Source organism: Drosophila sulfurigaster, chromosome 3, assembly GCF_023558435.1.
Source record: "Drosophila sulfurigaster albostrigata strain 15112-1811.04 chromosome 3, ASM2355843v2, whole genome shotgun sequence".
In the NCBI taxonomy this organism is placed as follows: domain Eukaryota; kingdom Metazoa; phylum Arthropoda; class Insecta; order Diptera; family Drosophilidae; genus Drosophila; species Drosophila sulfurigaster.
In genome coordinates, this window is record NC_084883.1 from 32,594,513 (window position 1) to 32,607,911 (window position 13,399).

At 42.5% G+C, this 13,399-nt stretch overlaps 3 protein-coding genes across 3 annotated transcripts; 2 read left to right on the top strand and 1 right to left on the bottom strand.

The window, feature by feature from the left end:
- The first annotated feature begins 161 nt into the window (after positions 1–161).
- LOC133840220 (kinesin heavy chain) lies at positions 162–5,974 on the top strand. Its single transcript, XM_062271923.1, has 4 exons — positions 162–865; positions 2,764–3,223; positions 3,284–5,166; positions 5,233–5,974. Exons 1-4 carry the CDS (start codon positions 719–721, stop codon positions 5,671–5,673), a joined length of 2,931 nt encoding a protein of 976 aa, XP_062127907.1. The 5' UTR covers positions 162–718; the 3' UTR covers positions 5,674–5,974.
- Positions 5,320–8,272, bottom strand: LOC133840222 (protein arginine N-methyltransferase 5). Its single transcript, XM_062271925.1, has 6 exons — positions 7,828–8,272; positions 7,327–7,771; positions 7,105–7,270; positions 6,880–7,042; positions 6,315–6,823; positions 5,320–6,255 (listed from the first exon to the last, which is right to left on the bottom strand). The coding sequence occupies exons 1-6, from the start codon at positions 8,201–8,203 to the stop codon at positions 6,103–6,105; spliced, it is 1,812 nt and encodes a 603-aa protein (XP_062127909.1). The 5' UTR covers positions 8,204–8,272; the 3' UTR covers positions 5,320–6,102.
- Positions 8,273–8,340: 68 nt separating this feature from the next.
- On the top strand, positions 8,341–10,818 carry LOC133840221 (coiled-coil domain-containing protein 93). The gene is made up of 7 exons (XM_062271924.1): positions 8,341–8,512; positions 8,585–8,793; positions 8,849–8,978; positions 9,035–9,172; positions 9,232–9,749; positions 9,808–9,921; positions 9,983–10,818. The coding sequence occupies exons 1-7, from the start codon at positions 8,429–8,431 to the stop codon at positions 10,566–10,568; spliced, it is 1,779 nt and encodes a 592-aa protein (XP_062127908.1). The 5' UTR covers positions 8,341–8,428; the 3' UTR covers positions 10,569–10,818.
- The last annotated feature ends 2,581 nt before the right edge of the window (positions 10,819–13,399 follow it).

The window sequence follows — 13,399 nt, forward strand, 5'->3', positions numbered from 1 at the left end:
TAAAAATAAAATGCTATTCAAAAACTGCGCGTTTTTTTCATGTGTTTTTGCAAAATGCATCTTACATTGTAAAGTGTGACCAGCTCGCAAGAGATAATGTGGTGTATTTGGTATATTTTTGTTTTAAATAGCATATTTTTTGATATACCAGTTGCGGTCTCCTTGAACGTGATACTGACTGAGTTAAAAAAAAATAAAACTAAAAAATAAAACTTAAGTGGAGCGAATTAAAAGCCACAACGCATGAGAGTGCATTTAACGGGCTGCAAATCATTCCGGGCCAATAAACAACCGAGCTTATTAGAATACGGGCCAAAATACAACATTCGCAGCCAATAGTTTTGTAATTTGCTGACTAGAGAGTCGTCGTCGTCGTCTGGTATAACCACAAAAAAATTTTCTCTGCATTTCGAGCCCCAATTTTGTGCGACAACGAGAACTTACATACTTCGAGTAATCGGAGAGCGGTGCTAACTTACGGTACATCGGAGTGGCAAAAACAGTGAACAGTGTTTCGGTGGCATCGTCATCAGTGCTTTATTTGCTTTTTTCTGTATGGTTCAGTTTTAATTGCATTACATTTTGAACACTGAGTAACAAAATTATAAATACATTAGCATTAATATTGCTGATTAAGCAGTTGACATAATATTGTGTTGTGGAGTGTAGTAGTGATTGGAAAGAAGAAGCAGCAGAAAAATTACTTCATTTGCAGAAAATGTCGGCGGAACGCGAAATACCCGCTGAGGACAGCATCAAAGTCGTTTGTCGTTTTCGGCCGCTGAATGACAGCGAGGAAAGGGCCGGCTCAAAGTTTGTTGTCAAATTTCCAAACAATGTGGAGGAGAATTGCATATCCATAGCGGTAATTAAATCATAATCTTTTAACTAACTATACTTACATATGTATATACACATATTTATATACATATGTGCGTGCCGTTGCGGTGCTTTGGCGGTGACGTCATGCCTAACATTGTCTAACATTTTAGCGTAGTACATTAGCCTTTCCTTACCGCCACAATTGAAACACTCACACACATCAATTCACTCACACCCATACACAATCATATACAAAAAAATTATTCATGTAGTTAAAGCGAGTGAGTGAAAGAGAGCAGGCAATTACACACACACACTGTTGCAGTGGTGTATGCATGTATTATAACTAATTATCGCTCGAATTGTGCGCGTGTCTTGTGCAATTTTTTTTATTCATTTCTATTGCCAAATAAACTTCAAAATGGTTTCAATTGCTGCACCTTGAGAAACAGCAACGGTGAATTGATTTTCCACGCATCGCTCTCAGTCGTGGAGACGGGGAAACCTGGTCTATCGATGTAACTGTGTGCGTGTGTGTGAAGGTTCGTGGCTGTGTTGGATTGTGTTTGTATGTGTCAGCAAAGCCACCCACCCACCACGTATAACGATTGCCGGGCAACTTTAGTATGTTTTCATTTGCATAGTCATGGGCAACCTTCTTGTTTCTCGATTCTTGATATAGAAATATGCACATTCTACTTGTCCGCCCAACTTCTTAGATATATTCACATTTACCATAGTAAAACTAGGTAGGTATTTTCTTTGTGTGTGTTGTGAGTTTGCAGTCATCAGCTTTTGGCCCCAAAACAAAATATCGCCCTCAAAATGTTGCTTGCCACCAGCTGCTGCCACTCTATTGAATGAGTGAGTCATGCACGCAAACTCGCAAAAACTGTAAATAGTGTCGACAGCAATATACAACATACAACATACAATAATATGAACGTCTATTTGCTAGAGGAATTTCGATTTGACTGAATATGTATTATTATTATTGTAATTCATAATACCCCACAAGTCGAGCTGTCTGAAATTGTGGCCGCCATGATAAAGTTAGTTGTACAATAAAAGTGTTGGTGTGCCTTTGCAAGTGTATGCGTATGTTTGTGTGTGTGTGAAAATACTCTTGAACTAAAAAAGCTTAATCAGCTTTGTCAACAAGAACGCCGGAAAATTCATTTATTATTGTTCATTTCTATTTGTGTTCCTCAAATATTCAAGTGCTTAGTTCCTCTTCTTAAGTGATCAACTGAAGATTTGCGTAATTTCCTGGAAAATGTTTGTTAGAACACGGCTTAAACACCAAATAGGGGAAAATAGCAGGTAAAAGGAGTTAACAGCTCATGAAATGCTCTGTCGAAAAATATTCTGAATCAGAAACAAGTTTACTAATTTTAATAGATTCTTTTATTAAAATTTTATGTTTTATTATAATAAATTTTCTAAACTAAATTCCAGCTTGTAGAAATTTAAGAAGAAATTTAAGATATTATTTGATATCTAAATATAACTTCACTTTCAATATATAAAGGATTAAGTTTTTGTTAGACAAAACCATCACATTACTTTTGGTTAGGGTATTAAACGTCTCGACGCGCAGTAAATAAAATAATTTATTATTTCTTTTCTTTTTCATATCTTGTACTTGTACTGCTTTGCTCTGCTCTCTTTGGCTCTTTCTTTTACTACACGTTATTCATTAGTTTCAAGTTCCACTCATTTCTGGTGCGACTGACTCTTGATGCCTCTTTGCTTCTTTGCTCATCATAATTACGATCCATTTGGCGGCCATGCGTTAAAAACTATTTGAAAGCACATCGAAAGAAGGGGAGAGAAAGGGGCGGGCAAGACAAATGTTATGTGGCTGACGAACGGGAAGACACAAATTTCACTTAGCTCATCCACAAACAAGCTAACTTTTGTGTATCTATTGTATTTTAGGGCAAGGTCTATCTGTTCGACAAAGTCTTCAAGCCGAATGCGTCTCAGGAAAAGGTGTACAATGAGGCAGCCAAGTCCATTGTCACGGATGTCCTGGCCGGCTACAATGGAACGATATTCGCCTATGGTCAGACATCCTCCGGCAAGACGCACACAATGGAGGGCGTCATTGGCGATTCGGTGAAGCAGGGCATAATTCCTCGTATTGTGAATGACATTTTCAATCACATTTATGCGATGGAAGAGAATCTAGAGTTTCACATTAAGGTTTCGTACTATGAAATCTATATGGATAAGATCAGAGATTTACTGGATGTGTCCAAAGTGAATCTGAGCGTGCATGAAGATAAGAATCGAGTGCCCTATGTCAAGGGTGCCACAGAACGCTTCGTCTCCTCGCCCGAGGATGTCTTTGAAGTGATCGAGGAGGGAAAATCCAATCGTCACATTGCGGTGACAAGTAAGTTACGATTCTTTTATTAATTGTTTGATCATTTGTAACATGTTTCCTTTCTTTTAGACATGAACGAGCACTCGTCACGTTCGCATTCGGTGTTCCTCATCAATGTGAAGCAGGAGAATCTGGAGAATCAAAAGAAGCTGTCCGGTAAACTGTATTTGGTGGATTTGGCCGGTTCCGAGAAAGTATCCAAAACAGGTGCAGAGGGCACGGTGCTCGATGAAGCGAAGAACATTAACAAGTCGCTGTCTGCGCTGGGTAATGTCATCTCGGCCTTGGCTGATGGCAACAAAACGCACATACCCTATCGTGACTCGAAACTGACGCGTATCCTGCAGGAATCGCTTGGTGGTAATGCACGCACAACGATTGTCATCTGCTGTTCTCCGGCCAGTTTCAATGAGTCGGAGACAAAGTCTACGCTTGACTTTGGTCGACGCGCCAAGACAGTGAAGAACGTTGTCTGCGTCAACGAAGAGCTCACTGCTGAGGAGTGGAAGCGTCGCTACGAAAAGGAGAAGGAGAAGAACGCTCGACTTAAGGGTAAGGTGGAGAAGCTGGAACTGGAACTGGCACGTTGGCGTGCAGGCGAAACAGTCAAGGCTGAGGAGCAAATCAACATGGAGGATCTCATGGAGGCCAGCACGCCTAATCTCGAAGTGGAGGCAGCCGCCCAGGCTGCTGGTGCCGCACAAGCGGCGGCAGCTCAGCGCACGGCCATTGCCAATATGTCCGCTTCGGTGGCTGCTGACGAACGTGCTCGTCTGGCCACAGAATGCGAACGTCTGTATCAGCAACTGGACGATAAGGATGAGGAGATCAACCAGCAGAGCCAATATGCTGAGCAATTGAAGGAACAGGTCATGGAGCAGGAGGAGTTGATTGCAAATGCACGACGTGAGTACGAAGCACTGCAATCCGAAATGGCGCGCATTCAACAGGAGAACGAGTCGGCCAAGGAGGAGGTCAAGGAAGTGCTGCAGGCACTCGAGGAGTTGGCTGTCAACTATGATCAAAAGTCACAGGAGATTGACAACAAGAATAAGGACATCGATGCCCTTAACGAAGAGCTGCAGCAGAACAAAACGCAGTTCAATTCCACGTCGACGGAGCTGCAACAGCTAAAGGATATGTCGACGCATCAGAAGAAGCGAATCACCGAAATGCTAACCAATTTGCTGCGCGATCTGGGTGAAGTTGGCCAGGCCATAGCGCCCGGCGATTCCGCAATCGATCTCAAGATGAGTGCCTTGGCTGGCACCGATGCCGCCAAAGTGGAGGAGGACTTCACCATGGCTCGTCTGTACATCAGCAAGATGAAAACGGAGGCGAAGAACATTGCACAGCGCTGTGCCAATATGGAGACACAGCAAGTGGACTCGAACAAAAAGATCTCCGAGTATGAGAAGGATCTGGGCGAGTATCGTCTACTCATTTCGCAGCACGAGGCACGCATGAAGTCGCTGCAGGAGTCGATGCGCGAGGCTGAGAACAAGAAACGCAATCTGGAGGAACAGATCGATTCGCTGCGCGAGGAATGTGCTAAGCTTAAGGCTGCCGAGCATGTGTCTGCCGTCAATGCCGAGGAGAAGCAACGCGCCGAAGAATTGCGTTCCATGTTCGACTCGCAAATGGATGAGCTGCGCGAGGCGCACACTAAGCAGGTGTCGGAGCTGCGCGACGAGATCGTGGCCAAGCAGCATGAGATGAATGAGATGAAGGATGTGCACCAGAAGCTGTTGCTGGCGCATCAGCAGATGACGGTCGACTACGATAAGCTGAAGCAAGAGGAGGCTGAAAAATCGAACAAACTGCAGGACATCATTCTAACCAACGAGAGACGCGAACAGGCACGCAAGGACCTCAAGGGTCTCGAGGATACTGTCGCCAAGGAACTGCAAACGCTGCACAATCTGCGCAAACTCTTTGTACAGGATCTGCAGGTAAGAATTAATTATATCCAATTCTCTGAATGATTGTGTGTATTAATAAATGTTCGTTTTTCGCAGCAACGCATTCGCAAGAATGTGGTGAACGAGGAGAGCGAGGAGGATGGCGGTTCTCTGGCGCAAAAGCAAAAGATTTCCTTCCTGGAGAACAATCTCGATCAGTTAACCAAGGTGCACAAGCAGCTGGTGCGTGACAACGCAGATCTGCGCTGTGAGCTGCCCAAGCTCGAGAAGCGATTGCGCACAACAATGGAGCGTGTTAAGGCGCTGGAGACGGCGCTGAAGGAGGCAAAGGAAGGCGCGATGCGGGATCGCAAGCGCTACCAGTACGAGGTGGATCGCATTAAGGAGGCGGTGCGACAGAAGCATCTGGGCCGACGAGGACCCCAGGCACAAATCGCTAAGCCCATCAGGGCTGGCCAGGGCGCTATTTCAATTCGCGGTGGTGGCGGTGCCGCCGGTGGTGCTACAATGGCTCAGGTTGGCGCTGTTAACTCCTAAATCGCCGCCCAGTTTCAGTACAGTACAGTTTCAGTTCAGCTCCGCTTTAACCTACTTAACCTAAAATAAAAATGCCTTCGCTTAAAGAATGTCGTTTTGCGATCATGTGCAGCGCTTTAAATATACATACTTATATATATAAATATAAATAATTAAATAAATGAGAGGAAAAAAGGAAATTATTAACTAAATTTTACAACAACAACAAAACACCCACAGATATTTAAGGACACATAACTACGTTTAAGCATATTTATAAACTTTTCAAATATAAACTTAAATAAAAGTCGCAGACAATTTACTTGTAGTGTTTCTTCTTTTTATGATTTATTTATTATTTGAACTATCAATTGTGTAATAAAGATGTTGTACCCCCGATATAAAGACCCTTGTTGTAGTATATACTATTGCAGATAATCGTATTCATATTCATAAACGCATGTTGTAACCCGTGCCATCCACATTGTGACGCTCGCTCTCGACGGGAGCACTTAGTTGCCATTCGTACCAGACCTTGCCAGGGTCAACGCAACGCCAGAACTTGATTGAAATTGTATCGCCCTGTTTGACGGTTCGAGGTTGCTGCAAATAGAGGATTCATGTTGAGATAGAATTGAACTTAGTTGAATAATGTTGCTTACCGTAGGGAAGAACATGGGAAACCATGAAAACATGCCGGGCGTATGCGTCAGAGGATTGATGCTTAAGCTAATCTGCTTGTAAAGCATTGTGTCAAAGTAGCCGCCAATGCCATGGAGTACGCAATCCTTTTCGACAGTAAATGAGAGCTCCTTGAACCGTGTATTGTCCACAACCTTGTCGCGATTGGGATGCTTGAACTCGAACAATGCTTTCGGCTCGTCAATGTGGTAAATGTTCTTGAGTAACGTCACATAGCCGCAGTTAAAGGCACATACGCTTGACGTCTGCAAAACATTATTGTGCAGTACAGCGGACATTAACGGATTTATGTAAGATGTGGATTTGCAGGGAATGCTGATGCCATCCTCTTTCAGCAGTTTAAGAGCTCCATCCAGGCACTCGGGCGACAACTCGTTGTCGCCAAAGGAGCCCAGCAATTCAGAGACGAGAATATCCGCAAGTTCAGGTGGCGCAAAATCACGCATATCCTTTGAGAATATGTGGACGTCTGCAAAGCAATATTTGTTAGTCACAAAATTTTTAATTTGGAATAGTATTATGTACCCTTTTTAGACCACAGCGTCTTGACCATGTTAGTAAGGGTGCGAATGGCGCTGGGATTCTTCTCGATGATATAGACGCGAACTTTTCGTTTGGCTTTCTCCGCTGCATTAAATGCAGCACGCGCCAAGGGTCCACGTCCTCCACCCAGCACCATAATCACAGTCTGGAAAGGTAAAATTGTTTTTAGAAAATTAATGGGTCTACTTAAATGAGTAATTAAATTACCAGCTTGCGCTTGGCTTCCTCGTCGCTGACACGATCAAGAAGCGCCTGCTCTATGGCATCTTGATATAGTTTATATTTAACAGGATCTATTTCAAAGATCTCATAAGTATAGCTATCCAGATTATCGAAGAGCGGCTGTAGTGGAATCTCCAGCATATTCTCATAGCTAAAAGCAGTAAATTTATTTACACTGGCTGCAAAATTCGTGGTTGATTTACTTACCTATTTAATGAGTGCGTGTCGCAGTTATCGTTGATCAGTTTTCTCATGTAATCCGCATATTGGGAAATACCGTGGTCATTGGCAGTAGCGGAGATTATAATGTTAGCACGCACATTGATGAAATGGCCGATTATTGCCTGCCATTCCTTGTTGAGCACATAGTAATTGGAACGGTTCAGAATGAATAAGCTAGATGGAATTATTACGGCCTCGATGGGCTCACCGAGCCAACGACGCACAGTCTCCCGACTGGGCCGATCTGAATCATTCAACTCCAGCACAACTTTGACTTTGGCATTGTGGTTGACGGCAAAACGTAAATCATTCCACCAGCTCCATGGATCCACTTCTTGGGCCTCTTCAATTTCCTTGTCGGTTGCATCTTTACGATGTTCAAAGGTTGCAATCTCAGGATTCGTAATAGGCACTTGAATAAACCAGGAACCTGCAAATATTCTATTTAGCTAATGAGCTCCTTCTTTATTCTCAATAAGTACGAACCTTTGTTTCTTGCTTCTATAATCTTGGCAAGATTCTCGTTTTTGGGTCCTCGTAGACGAATCATAACACTACCATTGTTTTGCAGATGCTCAGCCCATGTGATGTCGCGTATCAGCATCGCTTTGGAATATTCTCTTAGCTTGACATTTGGCGAATCCACATCAACATCTGATAAACAAAATATTACTTTAGAATTCCATTCATCGGCCTTAAGTAATGTGGCCGGATATGTGGGATCTGTTTCGAATGGCTCCATTGGCAGTATATTAGCATTGATTGCTGTAGCGACGACATTGTAGTTATTTGCTTGCGCCTTATTGATAAATTTGGCAATATCATTAATGCCTTCCTGCTGCAGGCAAACGTAGTAATTCATTTTAGTTATCAATTACAAAATATGCGTGTGCCGGCTAAAGTGAGTGCACATCGAATGAGAGAGAAAAATAAATGTGCTATCGTTGCTATCGATGACTATCGATTGCTTGAATTGCTGTCCAATGTGTACACATCATATGTAAATATCATAATAATAAAACGACTGCACTTGGCTTTGCGGCAATTATTTATTTATTATCAAATAGTATGTAATTTTGTGTTGTACATGGCTAATCGCGATGTATTTTCTAAAATCTTGCCAAACGTCAAGTTGGCAACACGCCTCGACGCGGATGGGCGTGAAATACAGGTAGGTCTTTTCGTGCTATGGAAAATACAAATGCTGGATGTAAACAAAGTTTTTCGCTTGTTTTTGTTGCAGGTGGAACGACGTGAGGACACAGATGCGGCTGCCAAGGAGCTGGACACATTTGATATGCTCGTCGCTGCCGGCTATTACCGAGCACGTATCAAGGGTTTATCCGCCTTTGACAAGGTTGTGGGCGGCATGACTTGGTGCATTGAGTGCTGTGATTACGACGTCGATGTGGATTTGCTCTTCCATGAGAACTTGACAATAGGACAGAAGATGTAAGATATGGCTTAAGCATTGCTGTTTTCAGATAATTAATTGATCACATTAAAGTGCGCTGGTGGAGAAAATTGTCGCTGTTCTGATTGACATGAAATGCCCGCATGATCTGGAGCCACATCAGGTGCAAGGTCTAGAGTTTCTTGCCATACATCCAGTAATCCAATGGCTTGTGAAAACATCTGTAAGTTCTCAGAGCTGCATATGTTTCTTCAATAGACAGTTTTATACGTGTTTTAGGTAGCTAATCGCGAGGAACGCGGACAGCGTTTAAAGAGATTTGCCATTGGACAGTTTCACAATGATTATCAGTACAAAAGTGACAAGGATAATCTGACAAAGATCCGTTTAGCCGCTGTCAACATAAAGGCCATTCAGGTTAGCCACTTAAAACATCAGAAATAAACAAGAATAACTGTTTCTAAATATAATTAAAGGAACTTTACAGCCCCAAAAGGCTCTATGAACGGAAGGAAGCCACCAGCGAGGATGACGCATTGAGGGTACGTCTGACCTTAATGGAATACGGCGATCTTGGTTTAGTGGCTAAGCCAAGCGACGATGCAAAGCAAACAGCTAACTTAGATCCTATGGAGCTTAAGCTTGAGCAACAATTACGACAATTGTCTGTCGCAAACGGATCAGTTTCAGTTGCCCAAAAGCGAATCGATCTCGATCCCAATGCCAGGAGTGCGTTGCAACAGCACTATGCGGAATTCAAGTTGGAAATGGAGACAGATGCACAAGAGCTCAAATCACAGAATCAGCAAAAACGCTTGGAGGCTGCCAAAATCGCTTTGGAGCATAAGATTAAACGCTACAATAAGGAAAATGAGCAATTGGAATCAACGGTTGAAACACAGAAGCAGGAAACAGCTCAGGAAGTTGAAAAACTGGAAAAACTGAAAGCTGAACTTGAAGCATATAAGCAAACCGAAGCGAATGCAGATTCTGCGTGAGTAGTAACCAAATCTTTAATAAATTATTGTCTTAATTATGATTTTGCTTTGCAGTTTGTTGGACAAGGTGCGTGGATTATTGCAGCAGCATGATGAGCTGAAGAAGAGTGAAGCAGAGTTTAAGGAAAGTTGCCGCACAGATTTAGCCAATCTACAGCAGCAAATAGAGTAAGTTTATAGAACATCTTGCTAAACAATTGCTAAACTAAGACAACATTTATTATTAAAGCGAATTGGAATCGTTCAATGCACAAGATGTTGAGGCACAAGCAGCTGCTATAGCCAAGGAGCAGCAGCGACTGCAGGAACTGCGTTTGCATTTGGCCAAGCGTAATCGAGGAATCGTGGCCATTGAGCGTAAGCTGGATGCCATTCCCGACCGAACCGAGTTGGCGCAGTATCAGCGACGCTTCCACGAACTGCACAACGAGATGAGTGCCAAGCATCTCGAAACTAAGCAATATTATACACTGTACAACACACTCAACGACAAGAAGCGCTATCTGGAGAAAGAGCTGTCGCTGCTCAACTCCATTTGCGAGGCATACAACGAGGGCATGCTCAGTCCACATGGCCGTGAGGATTTCATACGTCAGTTTGAAACAATTGTCGATGGCGTCAAGAGTGCTCAGGACAAGGTGCGACACAAATACAACGAGGAGCGCATGCGACGTGATGAACTCAACGAGGAATTACTCGGTTTGCTCGAATTACAGCGGCAATATGCGGCGGCCATTAAGCAACTCACTCGGGAGTGCCAACGTTGCGAGCAGCTGCAGCAGCATCTCAAGTCAATTCAAAAGCAAACACAATAAAACAATCCATAGCTGTAGTGTTGATTCATATTATTAAATCTATTAATTATGCTTAAACGAATTATGAGCATTGCTCGTTGACTTCCAGCAATCATGTATATCTATATTACAATTATTTATATTTAATATATTTACTGCCATTATCTGATTGGCACTACAAATACGAGTATATCACAGGCATAGCTCAATTAAATCTGAAATATTGCCCTTATTATAATAAAGCAAGCCAATAAACAGGTTACAGAAGCAATATAGTTTATTGGGAAGTATTTTATTGAGTAGTTTAGACGGCGTGAGGAAGTAATTTACTATATTGAAATATTTAAAGTTTAATCTATATAAAAAGCAGTAACAGATATTGAAATTCAGAGTCTTGATATAATAAACTCGCACTTTCACGAACGATTAGTTTGTTGAGTTATTGATAAACATAAATTATGTTTTCCATAGACAATTTCTGTTCTTCTAGAGTAACAATTTCCAATGAAAACATTTTTAAATATTTATGAATTTAATTTATATTTTTTTAATTGTCAAATTTCCATATAATTAGAAACCGCATTATGATTGCTTTCATGTGAATCTGACTGAAAATTTTGGGATTAATTAAATGGCCATAATTGGTGGCAAATGTGGCTGCAGCTGATTGGATGGCAAAAGCAGCAATTACGACTCTGTGAATCTGTTGTTAGCTGAGCCATGACAAATGTACTGCCAAGGATGTGCGAGTATAATGCTGTCAATATCAAGTATTCGCCCCATTGCCGCCCATTTGTCAAGCTTAACTTTAACCTTTCGTCAGCGCGCTAAAAGCAGGAACAGAAAAATACAGAGAGACACAGGAATATGGGAGAGAGAGAGAGTATGAGAGTGGGAGCTCACACACATCCAGCATAATATTTCACACAGTGAGTCCTTTATGTGTGTATTTATGGAATAACTGTCGTGGGTTTGTGTTGCACCAAAGTGCCGTATATATTCATACAGAACGAAGATAAAGCATCTCCCTGCCATACGCCAAAAATTTGCATATTCGCAATGGGGCAATGGCGCAATTGCATTTACTGCGAGAACATTCTGCATTCTGTGTTTTGTGTTGTTCCACGGTTGCTGCGTTCTAATTAATATGCAGGCCATTTGGTCTCCGTTGAAGTACGACTTCTGTGGCAATCGCAATCAGAGCCACTTCAGTGGAGCATCAGCTGCTCGATTCGCTGGCTGACTGTCTGTATAACGTAGGAGCCTGCAGCCAGTTGTTAATTAATGTCCTTGCAGCTTAACATTCCAACTGAGAGCGCAGTGAAATTGCAATTAAATTTCAATGTGGCAATCAATTCAATTCAACAAGTTTCTCCCTGACTTGGCCGGACAACTGAACAACTGGACAGCTGGTCAGGTGGATAGCTTCACATTGACATTGAGACCTTGCCACAAGTGCGAGTCCAAGTCTGAGTGGTTTATTGTGGCCAGCAGCCATCAGCCATCAGCTGAACCTTAACCCAGTTTGTTGGCATTTATTTATTCTGTGCTGTTTTTTTTTTTTAGCATATGACAAATATTTAACCTTGGGGAGTGCCTTAAAGCACACACAATGTGTAAGGATGTGTCGATGTGTGGGTGTGTTAGAGTGTGATAATGAGCTTTTCAATGAGCAAAAGGTTTCGTTCTGCGTTATCACACACACATGCACACACATAAGCACATCACATGCAGACACAGTGAGGCATACGCTCATAAAGCCAGTCAGGCATTACATTCGCACTTAGGCCGAGGCAGGAAGGGAGATGCAGAAGTGAAAGGGCAGACGGCAGACGGCAGTCACAGTCATGGAGGGCACTGTGAAGCCCGCGCTTCCTCATTTATATTTGCTTTGGCATTTTACCCATGCGTACACGCACACACAGGCAAATTTGCCTTTTAACACGGTACAGCACAAAAGCTTATACTCACACACGCACACACTCACACACACACACACACACAAAGGCATAAGCCTTGACAAAAGTCAATCAACATATTTGCTCGATTGGAGGGAGCATGCCAAGCGTATAATCGATTCGAAATGTGTTTGAATAACAAATTACTGAAATTGTGAATGCGAAAGCCATTGTATCTTATACACACTCATACACATACACATTCATCACACATCATACACACACACATTGTCAAGCACTCGCTTTCGCGAACTTCTCATTCATATTGCATGCTTTTAGGCGCGCCATAGAAATTAAATTTATGCACAGCTTGCAGCTGCCGCTACAGATTTCGTTGGCACGTACGTTTTGGAAACAAGAAGCAGCCTGTCTCTCCCTCTCCATCCCTCTCTCTCTCTCTCTCTGTCTTGCCCGATCTCTGTGTTTCTCTGTCTGAATGTCAGGCTGTGCGTCTGTCCGTGACTGGCAGAGTGTAACTAACCACTTGTTGGCATTGGCTTCTGGGTTGGTTACTGAACTTGACGTGAACTATTGAACTCTCTGGGACAATGAACATACTATATGAACGAACGTTGGCTTATCGTTCTGTCTTTGTGATGATGCCAAAAAGCAATAATCGCCACACACACACACACACACTCCAAGCATAAATATAATCACACACGTAGCACATATACCAATTGAGGACCATAACCACAAAACGACATCACTAAATGTAATGCTTGAGGAACACAACTTACTAGACTTGAACTCAACGACACTGATAGTAATCGTTGTGTTATATTTACTCGGAGGTGTGATTGTTAATGGAGCCATTGCTTGAAACACTGCATTTGGAGACTCGTGTGTGTTGGCAGTCAGACAGTTTTAAATCAAACTAGTTCATGAGCATCG

What these genes read in the sequence shown, in the direction of transcription:
- LOC133840220 (XM_062271923.1), top strand. Translation starts at nt 719, where the DNA reads ATGTCGGCGGAACGCGAAATACCCGCTGAGGACAGCATCAAAGTCGTT. An exon ending in AGAATTGCATATCCATAGCG is followed by an intron (nt 866 to 2,763) that starts GTAATTAAATCA and finishes ATTGTATTTTAG; the next exon opens with GGCAAGGTCTATCTGTTCGA. An exon ending in TCGTCACATTGCGGTGACAA is followed by an intron (nt 3,224 to 3,283) that starts GTAAGTTACGAT and finishes CCTTTCTTTTAG; the next exon opens with ACATGAACGAGCACTCGTCA.
- LOC133840222 (XM_062271925.1), bottom strand. Translation starts at nt 8,203, where the DNA reads ATGAATTACTACGTTTGCCTGCAGCAGGAAGGCATTAATGATATTGCC. An exon ending in TATAGAAGCAAGAAACAAAG is followed by an intron (nt 7,772 to 7,827) that starts GTTCGTACTTAT and finishes GAATATTTGCAG; the next exon opens with GTTCCTGGTTTATTCAAGTG. An exon ending in TTCCCATGTTCTTCCCTACG is followed by an intron (nt 6,256 to 6,314) that starts GTAAGCAACATT and finishes CTCTATTTGCAG; the next exon opens with CAACCTCGAACCGTCAAACA.
- LOC133840221 (XM_062271924.1), top strand. Translation starts at nt 8,429, where the DNA reads ATGGCTAATCGCGATGTATTTTCTAAAATCTTGCCAAACGTCAAGTTG. An exon ending in TTGACAATAGGACAGAAGAT is followed by an intron (nt 8,794 to 8,848) that starts GTAAGATATGGC and finishes ATCACATTAAAG; the next exon opens with TGCGCTGGTGGAGAAAATTG. An exon ending in AATCTACAGCAGCAAATAGA is followed by an intron (nt 9,922 to 9,982) that starts GTAAGTTTATAG and finishes TTATTATTAAAG; the next exon opens with CGAATTGGAATCGTTCAATG.